Here is a 12,565-nt window from a genome sequence, read left to right as displayed (position 1 = left end):
TAAAAATCTGGCGTCACGGTTTTGGGCTATTATGCCAAGGCAGATTTTGATGTTTCTGAGAATTTTCCTGCTTTTATTTTCACAATTCTTTCCACATAAGTAGAGAACAGAACTGGAATCATTATTTCCCCAACCTGGTCCTTCAATCATCAGGTTTTTCTCCTCCTCTTGCTGCTGTTTCCGATGGGAAGTTGACTTCCATTTTGGCTGACATGCGTCATACTTTGTTGACATTTACTTATGTCTAGGCATAGTTGTCTTCTCTTATCCATTTTGGTAATTAGGAACACACCCCTAATTGCTGTTATGGGTTGTGGGCGTTCGGAAGGACATTAATGTATTTCCTGACCCTGCAAAATTTGAAGCAAACCTGGAAGGAAATATTTCATCTGTTTTTACTTCGTTGTGGTTTAGCTTAGCTGAAAGTCATCAGTAAACTATTTACTGGGCGTGGATTTCCATATGTTTATTGGAAACCCTAAATATTATGGACATTTTTGAAAAATCTGGGAATTGGTTTTTGGACTAAATTTCCATGAGTATTTATTCTGTGAGGCTGTTGTGAACATGCAGATTCATTCATTCATTTGACAAATATTTATTAAACACCAGCTATGTTCCAGTCACTGTTCTGGGCACTTGGGGTAAGGAGAATCGTGCATTATTTGTCCTTTCATGACTGGCTTATTTCACTTAGCATAATGTCTTCAAGGTTTATCTATGTTGTACATGGATCAGAATTTCCTTTCTTTTTAAGGATGAATAATGTTCCATTGCGTGTACATATCATATTTTCTTTAGCCATTCATCAGGCAATGGACACTTGGGTTATGTCCACCTTTTGGTTATTGGGAATAATGCTGCTATGAACATGGGTGTACAAGTATCTGCTCGTCTCTGCTTTCATTTCTCGCAGGAATAGATCCAAAAGTGGAATTACTAGACCATATGGTAATTCTATTTTTAATTTTTTGAGGAAATGCCACACTGTTTTCCATAGTGGCTGCACTATTTTACATTCCCACCAATAGTGCACAAGCGTTCCAATTTTTCCGCATCTTCACCTGTATTTGTTATTTTCTTTTTTTGATAGCAGCCATCCTGCATATCAGGTGGTATCTCCTTGTAGTTTTTATTTGCATTTCTCTAATGATTAGTGACATTGGTCATCTTTTTATGTGCTTGTTAGCTGTTTGTATATCTTCTCTGAGAAATGTCTATTCAAGTCGTTTGCCAGTTTTCAAAATCATATTGTTTTGTTGTTGTTGAGTTGTAGGAGTTTACTATATATTCTGGATATTAACCCATTATCATCTTATTTTTAAGGAGATTGAGTTTACCACTCTTTACTTTTTGATTGTGATTATTTTGTCTTATTTAAGAAATGGTTAACTCTCCAAAATCATAAAAATATTTTTCTGTATTGTTTTATAAACATTTAATCATTTTGCCTTTCATGTTTAAGGTTTCGGTAGTTTGGAATGATTTCTGAGTATTCTGTGATATAGAATCAAATTTCATTTTTTCCAATATGGATAACAATAATTTCAGCACTATTTACTGAGTGGTGCCATCCTTTCTCTGCAATGCCACATTGTCATAAAGAAAGTGCCCAACGCCTCCTCTGCCCTCAATAAAATCTTCGTATAGGTGAGGGTTCAGGTGGTACTATTTTTCTATCTGTTCCAGAACCGTATCACTTTAGTTACTATTGATCCATAATATAACTTGATAGTTGGTAAGGCAAGTACTCCACTTTGTTCTTATGTGCCATCAAGTCAAATATCCTTTCTCCATTGCTCTTTTGTATAAATTTTAAAATCAGCTTCTCAATTACAGTAAGATCCCAGGATTTGCCTTAAATCTGTAAAGCTATTTGAGGAAAATTGATATCTCTATGACATTGTGTATATCTATATAAAAAAAGGAATATTCTTTCCATTTATTTAGGTCATCTTTAACGTTCTTCAGTAAAAGGTTATAGAGTTTTCCCTAATGTGCTTTCACATCTTTTTAAAAAACTATTTCCAGATACTTATCTAATATTGTTGTTTAATATATCTTTTAGAAATCACACTTTCTAAATATATTTTACTATGTAAAGTAATGCGGTTGATATTTGTGGAGTGATTTTGGCCAATCTTGCTGCATTCTATTGTTCTTTTTTCCCTCAGTTTTTATTTATTTATTCTTTCCAGCTTTATTGAGGTATAACTGACAAATAAAAATGTAACATACTTAAAGTGTACAAAGTGATAATTTGGCATTTGTATATATTGTGAAATGATTCTCACAATCAAGTTAATTAACACGTCCATCACCTCACAGTTACCTTTGTGTGTGTGTGTGTGTGTGAGAACTCGTAAGATCTACTCTCTTAGCAAATTTCAAGTATGCAATTCAGTATAATTAACTTTAGTCACCATGCTACACGTTAGATCCTCAGAACTTATTCATCTCATAACTGAAGTTTTTACCCTTTTACCAACTTATCCCCATTCCCTCTCCACCCTCCACCCCCGGTCCCTGGCAACTAGGATTTTACTCTCTGCATGAAACCATTCTTGATGTAAACAAATCTAGTAATATCCAAGAGTGTAGAGTAAAATGTTAAAGTCCTTTTCCACCTTCTCTCTTCTGTCCTCCCTACTCTCTCAGGTAACTGCAGTTTACTGTTCCAGATTCGTTCTCCTTACCTAACGTGCCTTAGAGCACGAATAGGTGCCTAATGTGGCAGAAACTGTTGGCTGACCCCCAGTTTTTAACTGGGCAATAGTTGCCCACGATAAAGACTATTTTCTCCAGCATTCTTTGCAGCTAACTGTGGCTGTGTGATTAAGCTAACCAACGTGATGTTAGCAGAGGTATATGCGGCATGTTCTAGAAACTTTACCTAAGAGGAAGCTGCCACGGTCTTTGTCCCATCTTCTCCCTTCCCTCTACCCTGCTGAGTTGGGTGTGATGGCTGGATCTGATGGTTGGAGCTTCATCTTGGACCAGGAGCCAGGGCTACACTCTGGGTATGGCAGAGCGGAAAGCTGAAAAAAACCTGGGTCCCTGATGATGCCCTGGTGCTAAGCCAGCATCTTAGCTCTGAATAGCCTACTTCTGCATTTTTATGTGTGAAAGAAATAAACTTCTATCTCTGTAAAGTCCTATTATTTTGTTACTATTACTCAGGGTCAAACCTAATATCAAACCTAATATTGTTTAACCACTATCTTATTAAGCGGCCTTCAGATTGTTTCCATCTTTTTGCATTATTAATAACGCTGAACATGTTCACATTTTTCTTTAGGATAGATTCCTTAAGTTTTTTTGTCAGTTCCTTTTAGTCAGGTTTATTGAGGTTTAACATACCTATAGTAAAATTCATCCTTTTTTAGCCTACAATTCTATGAGTATTGACAGTCATGTAACCCCCAGCACCATCAAGATATAGAACAGTTCTGTTACCCCCCGCCCCCCAAATTTCCTTGTATCTCTACCACAGGTCCGGTTCCAGGCAAACACTGATCAGTTTTCTATATCTATAGTTTTGCCTATTCCAGAATCTCGTATAAATGGAATCAAACAGTATGTACCCCTTGAATCTGACTTCTTTGACTTAGCATGATGCAGTTGAGATGCATTCATGTAGGAGTCAGCACAGTGGGCAGTGGGAATATTCCTAGAAGCCGCCCAAGGAAATGATAAGAGCTTTGTAAATATATCCCACTATGCTCAACTCAGCTTTCTGTTGACTTGTGGTGACTCTATGTCCATGTGTCTACAGTAGATCAGTTCACGTCTACGATTATGCCTGATTAATAGCATCTTTTCCTCCCTCTCAGATGTTGCATTTGGATAATAAATTGTATGATCATCCTGTCTTAGAAGGGCCCTCAAGATGCTTGTGGATATTTCATGCCACCAGACGTGAGGGAAGTTGATGATGGAGGGGGAACTGGAGTGGAAAGAGATAGCAGGCTTAATTCATTGTGGTAAAATTATCTTAGTTTTGCAAATTTTACCAAAATGGCTATATGAACACAATGTTAGGGCCTCTCCTGTGCTAAGGAGGGGCCCTGAGCTTATGTGTCATTAGTGTTATCGTAAATTCCCCTCTGTCAATCACTCTGCCCTCTGCTTTGCCTCTCAGCCAAGTCCTCCATCATAATTGGTATCTTCTAAGTCCTGAATCTCTCCTGGATTCTGTGGGGTCAGTTAGTTCCTTGAACATGTATTTTTTTGTTGAGGCTTCTTTTACTATTCTGAAGCAGATAGGCTTTCTCTACTTACTTTCTTCTAAAAATTGTCAATTTTTTTTATCTACCTATGTCTCTTTCCTTATTCTTTTTATTGTTGTGGTTTTATACCTTTTTCATTCCTTAAATGGCATTGTAGTGGGGTGGAGAGGGAGAAGAACCCTCATGTGCAGTATAGTGATGTTTTTAGAAAGAAAGTGGATGCCCTCTGTCTGCACCATGATTGTATGTAGCCTCAAAGTGGTCACGTTCAAGAATGTGACTCTTGCATCAGTCCCAGGGGTCAGGGCATATGTAAAATATCTGGATCAGACACAAAATAGGGCCTGCCACATGTCCTCAGGCAGTTCTAATATAGCGCAATACTGTTTGTGTCTTTCCTACACAGACTTTTATTTGCCCTCGTAGGACTGAAGAGCGAGATCCTGCCTTTTCCTCAGTCCATGTTTTACCATGAACTCCAACGATGTCCTCTATTCTTAATGGTCCTGACTTTATAGGGCACTACTTTCTCAGCCTATTCTACAAAATATTTGTTTCCAAGGGCCTGAAAGTGAAATGTCTAGGGCATGTTGTATTTAGCCAAGGCGTCTTAAGGCTACTGGACAAGCCTTGGTAATTAACAATTTAGGATGCCCAATAGTAGTTTTTGGAACTTGTCAACTACTGATGATAGTCATTTACTTTTTTATTTTTTGCTAATACTGACTTCTTAGAAATGAGGATGAGTACTTAAACTTTCCAGCCCTCATTTCAAGAAGTACAGTTGTTAGCTAAAAACATATATTTTGGAATCATAGTTTATGCTTGCATTAAATATAAATCTGTCTTATGTAGATAATGTAGATAGGTAAGTCTATTTACCTGTCTAAGTAGGAAAGAGTAGATACAGAAAAATGGAAGTTAGTCTGATTGTTCTTGGAAAGAATAAGAACTCTGTTAAGAACAAGGAATAACTAGTACTGGTGGTCGCAAGAGAAAGAGGGTCCAACATGGTGGTGTAAGATGGTGGACTAGCCAAGCGTCTTGAGAGAGCTGAGGTTGCCGCTCTAGTCTTCCGGTTGCTACAAGATAGAGCCTCTGGATGACCCTCCTAGTAAGAAAGAGATGGTAAGAAGTATAATGAGATAAACTTAGCCTTGGAGAGGGGGGCATCTGGTGACCAAGACTTAATATGGGGGCAGAGAAAGTTGGTGCTGGAGAGGAGCTGGAGATGGGTAATAAATAGAGAGGAAAAGACTAAATCTTCATACTAACTAAAAACCATATTTCTTATTATGTGTTGTTGCTGGTTACACAAACAAGGATCTGCCTGATTATGGTCCCTCTTGGGTGGCAGTGAAATCTTAGTATGAAAATAGAGTGTGTTTAGGTGAAATTCCTGTGCTGATTTTGTCCTGGTCAATGGGACTCGGGTCACCATGGTGGAGAGGGAGATCTGGATTTGAATCCAAGCCCCACTACAAACATGCTGTGCAACTCTGGGGAAATTGCTTAGTCTCTTTGAATATTTGTTTCTTCATATGTAAAATAAAGATAATAAAAACACCTACCTTTATAAGCCTTTATGAAGATTAAATTGGTTAATTCATGTAAAGCGAGATAAAGCACACTCAATAAATGTAGGATACTCTAATCATGGTCCTGCAGTTGAACGTACTTCTCACCCAACTAACTCCAACTCTACACCATCGAAATTATGGCCTCTGTCACCATGGTTGGGGCCATTTACAACAAGAAGACCCTGGAAACATTAACCTTCAGCTGTATCTACATCTCAAAAAACTGGCTCTGGCCTAAGATCAATTGCCTTATGTGGGAGGAGGAAGCAATCAAGACCATCTTTGAAACTTGGAGATGCAACCTCGGGGGCCCAGCTCCCTGAGATGGTGCAGTTCAGAGCTATGGGCACTTTGGATTCCACATTGCCTATATACCAGCCAGTTAAAACTCTATAGTGATGCCCTGCCATGCAAGTTGGAAATCTAGGTTACCGCAGAGCTCCCTGCCTCACTCCACTCCAAATGAAAGGAACCTCTTTAGCCTAGAACTCTGCTGCTTTCCAGCCCCTGCTGCACTTTCCAAAGTGATTTAGGAAGGATGTCAAGCAGAATCTTGCGTATAGGAGGATATGAGCAAGGTTGAGAACCTCTCCAGGCTTGAGTAGTGCAGTTCTACATTTGCTCGGTTGTCTCCATTGTAGGGGCCGAGAAATGCATGTACTTCAAAATGGAAAAGCAGCTATCCAGATTCAAATTCAACAAACTAGCCTTAGCTGATCACGCATGCAGGCTACCCATTATGAGGGTGAACAAATCCTAATGATCAGCGGGTGTAATCTCCTTTTATATCCACAGAAGCCCAAACTCAAAGAGATCTAGTCGTTTGCATGGTTAATAAGGGACAGATCTGGGACCAAAGATTAGGACTAGTGATCTTTCCAATTTATCGTGTCGTGAATTGGTTAAATGTGACTGTGAAGCGAAGCGCTTTATTCTATTAGCATATCCTTAGTATCGTCACATTGAGATCAATTGTGGAAATTCAAAAGCACCAGACTTATCAAAAATAGCTTGCAATAGAAAAATTTTTAATGAAATGGCAAAAAAAAGGCCCTAAAATAAAAACTAGGGACAGAGCAAGATTTTTTCTACTCCTGAGAAAGATTACATGCAAAGACCTTGAGAACAAGAAGGGAAGGAAAACGAATTCTAACCCTTTAAGAATAGAAATGAATGATTTCCTTGGGTTTTCTGGCCAAGGGGATTTTGCAAAGGCAGGCTTTTAAAAAAAACCTTTCTTTCTCATTTTGGGGCTTTAGAAGGTACTCGCTGCTCCACTGTAATGTTGCTTATTTTAGAGGATTTTTCTTCAAATGAGTGGACCCTCAGTGAAAGGACCTTGCTGAGTTGATCTAGTTCCTCAACCACTGTTTTGACAACAGTCTCTTCTTTTGAGTCTAAAATAAAGTAAATGAAAGTTTAGTATGCATTCTTAATAGATTGAAAGGTATTTAGTTGTGACAGATATTCTTTTTAAAAATGGTGTTTGCAAGTTTGCGGTAAATTGAGATCCAATACTGTGTTTGAAGTCTATGCTTAGCAAGGCCCAGGACTATCTTATATTCACCACTGTTTTTAGAAAACTGGGTGTTTGAAAGCGTAAATAAAACATGGATTAAACAACATAAGTATCAGGCAAGTAGCGCCTGGGCGCAAGGTGTGTTGTCTTCTTTTAAACACCAACTTGCCCTGTTTTTGTGGTTTAAAATAAAGCAGCTTTTTTTTAATCAAAGCATTGAAACTGGGAAAATAAGTAAGTTCTAAGTAAATAAGTAGGTTTCAAGTAAGAAAGATATTGGATGATTGAGTCCTTATTTCAATTATTTCCTAATTTGACCATATCTGATTGACAAGAATATAAAACACTTGTCGTAGTCACCCCTTACCCCTTCATTCACTAGAACTAAACTTAGAAACAATTTCATTTAGTTTACAAATAAGTGACCTACTTAATACAATTACTGGAGTTAGAAAGAGTTACACCAAGTAAAAACTTTCTATACCTTTGATTTGATTTTCAGAATTTATGGGCCCACGTCCTTTCGTTTTGTAACATGTAGATTTACTTTTTCTGTGAAGAGAAGAGTAAATTATTGCATTTATTTCTTTCATTAGAGAGCTCATAAATAACTATGATTTAAGAATAAAATTTTTGGAGTGCTAGTTTCCTTAAGATTCACATTCCTCTTATGTTTAAGAGACATTAGTAAGCTTTTCATGACTTCAGTATAGTGAAAGAAGAGATTAAATGGATGTTTATGATCAGAAATTCCCTTGTGACCAGATATCTCTTTCATCTAGCAGTATGGAGACCCCAAGTTCTCATTCTGACTTCTGAATCACCTGGCCAATGTGTGTGTTTGGAGAGCCTACCATGCAGAAGGCGCTGGGCTAGGTGCTGTAGAAAATATAGAGCAAAGATACAGCAGTTTACATGTTTAAAATAAAATAAAGTATATGCATGTAAAAGTTTTCTACAACGTGGCATGAAAGGTGCTATAAGAGAAGTGAAAAATGAATGATGTAATAAGCAGTTTGAAGGAGGGAGCAATCACTGTTGTGTTCTCATGAGAATAAACTGTAGAGGGCTGACACTGGCCTTGGGTGATGCATAACGCGTTACTGACTCATGATGGGACCACAGACAGCATTTAGTAATAGCCACTGATTACTGAGTACCTTTTGTATGCAAGCTACCGTCACAAGCATTTCAGCTACATAGTGATGCACGATGGTTGGGAGTGTTGTGAGTATGGTTTTGGTGTTATTGCAATTTACCAGTAAGGAAACTGGGGTCGACAGAAGTTAAACAACGCGCTCAAATTCACCCAGTGGTGTGATTCGCACCCAGGGCTACTGCTCTTGGCTCACAAACTATGGTGACCTCTCCAATTAAATCTTCCTGTATCTTTATTGCTCGTCTTTCAAATGAAAACGTAACAACCCACTTAACACAGGGTGCATGCACGGTGACTAGTGACGTAATAATAAAATAGAGTGTGTTGTTATTAGAAATGTGCCTCAACACTAAATCACAGAACAATTTTCCCCCTAGCTTGGAGTATTGGAGTTGTTCAACATTCTATATTTAAGTATTCTATATATTATTATAAATACAAATACTTTGCATACTTAGAAATTGGAATTTGCTGCCTGTTTTCATTTCAGTTGGGTGCAATAATAAATTCCTGAGGCCATGTATAGGTATGATCTTTAGAACAGGAAATTCTGGGGTACAATATTCGTATTGATGGATATCGAGAAAACCTAGTTGATGTGAGATTAATTTTTTTCTCAAGTTAATATTTACCTTTCTTCTCCATCTATCAATTTGCAATAAGTTTCAATTTCTTTTTCTAAAAATATTTTGATGTCTAGAAGCTGTTCGTACTGCAGCTTCTGGCCTTCTGTCTCTGTTCGAGTCTGTTGCAGCTGTCCCTCCATCATGCCAACCTGATCCTGGATTTGCTGGAGCTGAAGGCAGTAACTCCCCTCGGTCTCGGCCAAGGAGCCTTCATAGGAATGTTTCTGAAAGAACAAAGCAAAGCTTGCATGCGTAAAAGACAGATGACATGCTCCTATTTTAAACATTCTCCAGGTGGAAAGACATATTTGTATGAGGTCTAAGTCATGTCAGTTGAAAACCAGCATCAGCAAGGCTTAAAAAAACCATTTTCTCTACACTGAAAAAAATTTTTTTCAAGTTTTGGGATTGGTGAGTCAGAAGTAATGTTTATGGACAAAATTCTTGATACATATTTAATATGTTTACACGTATTTAATATATTTTATGTTTTAGTTATATATAATTAGTTACATATACTTAGATATATATATAGTTAGCTGTATGTATGTATTTACTTATACACACACACAGTCAAATCAATGGCGACTCCTACAAACCTTGGCCATGAGGGACTGAAGTTCTATTTCCAGGGTTTGCAGACTGCGTTTCAGTTCTGTCAGCTCATTTCTGGCTGCCGTGGCTGCTCCTGCATCGTCATAAATCTGCTGTTGCAGCGAAGTGCTCTGCAGCATAATTGTCAGAAGGGTTAGCCACCAGCTCCGCGGTCCACTGAACAAGCCCTTGGTGTGTGATTTCCACAAACGTACCTTCTCATTAAACCAGGCCTCAGCGTCCCTGCGGTTCTGCTCAGCCAAGTCCTCGTACCCGGCCCTCATGTGGTTCAACAGAACGGTGAGGTCCACTCCTGGGGCTGCGTTCATCTCCACATTCACGTTCCCCCCAGCTGCACACTGCAGGACTTTCATTTCCTGGAAAAGGGACCAGTTTCAATACTCAACGTAGAATTTTGGTTGATATTCACACTCTGCTGTGAAATGAACAGTGGCCTTGAGGAAGGGCACCGGATACCACAGGAAGCCACCCTGCAGGGTTTCTTACCTCCTCGTGACTTTTTTTGAGGTACGTAAGTTCGTCACTGAGTGCCTCACACTGTATCTCCAGGTCGGTTGTACAAAGGGTCAGCTCATCCATAACTCTGTGAAGACTGTTGATGTCGGCCTCAACGCTCTGGTGCAGAGCAAGCTCATTTTCATACCTGAAAGGTGATTAAGATGCTTGAGAATTGTAATCGTAGGCAGGTGCAAAGCATAACTTTTTCAGACATTTCATACACTGAAAGATATGATGCTCTGTACACACTTCTGAACCTTCCTGCGATGGCAAAGTGATGAAATGCTTTGGAAAACCTATTGGTTTATGAATTTTATTTTGGGGGAGTTGTTTCTTCAGAATTGATTTTTGTCATCCAATGTGCTTAACACTTGAGTAAAAGTACTGTTTAAACCAGCCTCAGTGGCCTACTGGTTAAATTCTGCACACTCTGCTTTGGGGACCTGGGTTCAGTTCCTGGTGCAGACCTACATCACTTGTCAGTGGCCATGTTGTGGCAGTGGCTCACATACAAAATAGAGGAAGACTGGCAACATGTGTTAGCTCAGGGCAAATCTTCCTTAGCAAAAAAAAAAAAAAATTATGATAGCTCTTTTTATAAGGGCATATTTAATTTAATTTCTTCAGTGACCAAGTCTGACTTTATGAAAACGTGTTGGTTTTTAAAGCAAAAGATGTGTTGTTGACTCCAATTGTGGTATTTTTACCTTTACTATAATTAATTATTTTCACCTACTTCAGCCTGAAGTCATCAGTGGTCAGTCTGGCATTGTCATTTTGTAGAACAACGCTGGCGTTACAGGCGGTCACAGAAATAATCTAAATAGGGTAGATTATGCAAAATGTTAAATATCAAAAGTCAAGGGAGGCTCCAGATTTGAGTCTTATTTTCTTAACCTGTCAAACATCTATTTTGGTATCTTATTTTTCTGTAGTAAAGGAATCTGGATTTTCTTCAGATAATAAATGTCCAGAGCTTAAGAGCCAAAGTGTAAGCTTTTTCAATTATGGGTACTTTCACCACTCTTCATCAAAAAGTATGAGCTGAGAATAAGATCAACAAAGCGATTATGTCTGTTTTGAAACTAATTCTCTTTCATTAATTAATTAATTCTACCAAGTTTTATTGACAGTCACTGTCCTAAGCACTGGGAAACAGAATGAGCCAATTCTCTATCATGTAAATTTGGTAAGCCCAATTTGTATTTTGTCTTTTTTAGGTTATGCACATGCAAAGTCTGTGGCAACAGTACACGAATCCGTATTTCTTACCTGCCTTTTAAGATCTTCAACGACTGACAAGTATCTACTGTGGTCGTGAGCGAGTTCCCGGCGAGAGCCAGGCCCGTATTCCTCATGCCAGCCGTTGATTTTCTGCTCCAGGTCTGCGTTTACTTCCTCCAGAGCTCGCACGTGGTCCAGGTAGGATGCCAGGCGGTCATTGAGGTTCTGCATGGTCACCTTTCCATTTCCAGAGAGGAGGCCATGTTCATTTCCAAGAAAACCAGCACAGACGCCGCTTCCCAACCCTCCACCACTACTACTGAAAGCTCCTACAGAGGAAGCACTGCCAAGAGCACCAGGAAAGCTGCCTCCTGCTCCCAACCCACCGCATGTATTGCCAGCCCCGAAGCCTGTTCCTCCACCAGACAGACGACCAGAGCCAGCTTGCGAGCAGATCCACCTGGATCCGCTAGAAAGTCGGAAAGACATGGCAACACTAGAGCTGAGCGACCCTTTCTCAGAAAGGAGCAAAGCCAAAGCACACCGCCCCGTAGAAGTCAGCTCCATTGGCCTTTTATAGGATTCAGTAGGTCATTTCAGTCTTAACTTTGCCAATCAGTCATAAAATGTTACTCGTACCCTAATTGTTGTTTTTCATAATTGGGTGATTGTTAATAGTGTCCAGTCTGCAGGTGGAAAGCTTCCCAAGGATATCTTTGTATATAAAAAGGGTGCCAGGTGGAGCAATACTAAATCATAGTGTCCAAGCTCAAGATTAAATATGAGTAAATGTACATCTTTTTAACCTCTGGAATAGATTCTACTTGTTTCCCCAGTATATAACAAAGGATTAATAATTCAAATGAGAAATGTCTACTGCTTTTGTCCTGGAAATGCTTATGGACTATCTCTATTATTCATGCTTTATTGAGTGTTTTCTTTCTTATTAAAATCACATACTCTCAATATATAGTGATCCTTTTGTGGTGGGAGTTCTTCAGTGGATTTTTTAAATTGAAAACTGAAATAGAAGTTCTGTAGTACTTTGCTCATCAATTTAACTAAAATTAATGAACATGCGACATTGACAGAAAATCATTTGTATTGAGATTTCT

General features: G+C 38.8%; 1 protein-coding gene across 1 annotated transcript; it reads right to left on the bottom strand.

Moving 5' to 3' along the window:
* Window positions 1-6,824: 6,824 nt before the first annotated feature.
* On the bottom strand, window positions 6,825-11,983 carry KRT26 (keratin 26). The gene is given in 8 exon segments (NM_001346177.1): window positions 6,825-7,206; window positions 7,813-7,880; window positions 9,120-9,337; window positions 9,713-9,838; window positions 9,923-10,084; window positions 10,215-10,371; window positions 10,963-11,045; window positions 11,499-11,983. Coding segments are annotated over 8 exon segments (1,410 nt in total). The 5' UTR covers window positions 11,940-11,983; the 3' UTR covers window positions 6,825-7,051.
* Between the last annotated feature and the right edge of the window lie 582 nt (window positions 11,984-12,565).

The sequence above is a fragment of the Equus caballus genome, chromosome 11, assembly GCF_041296265.1.
Source record: "Equus caballus isolate H_3958 breed thoroughbred chromosome 11, TB-T2T, whole genome shotgun sequence".
Classification (NCBI taxonomy): domain Eukaryota; kingdom Metazoa; phylum Chordata; class Mammalia; order Perissodactyla; family Equidae; genus Equus; species Equus caballus.
This window is presented reverse-complemented; position numbering and strand designations above follow the sequence as displayed.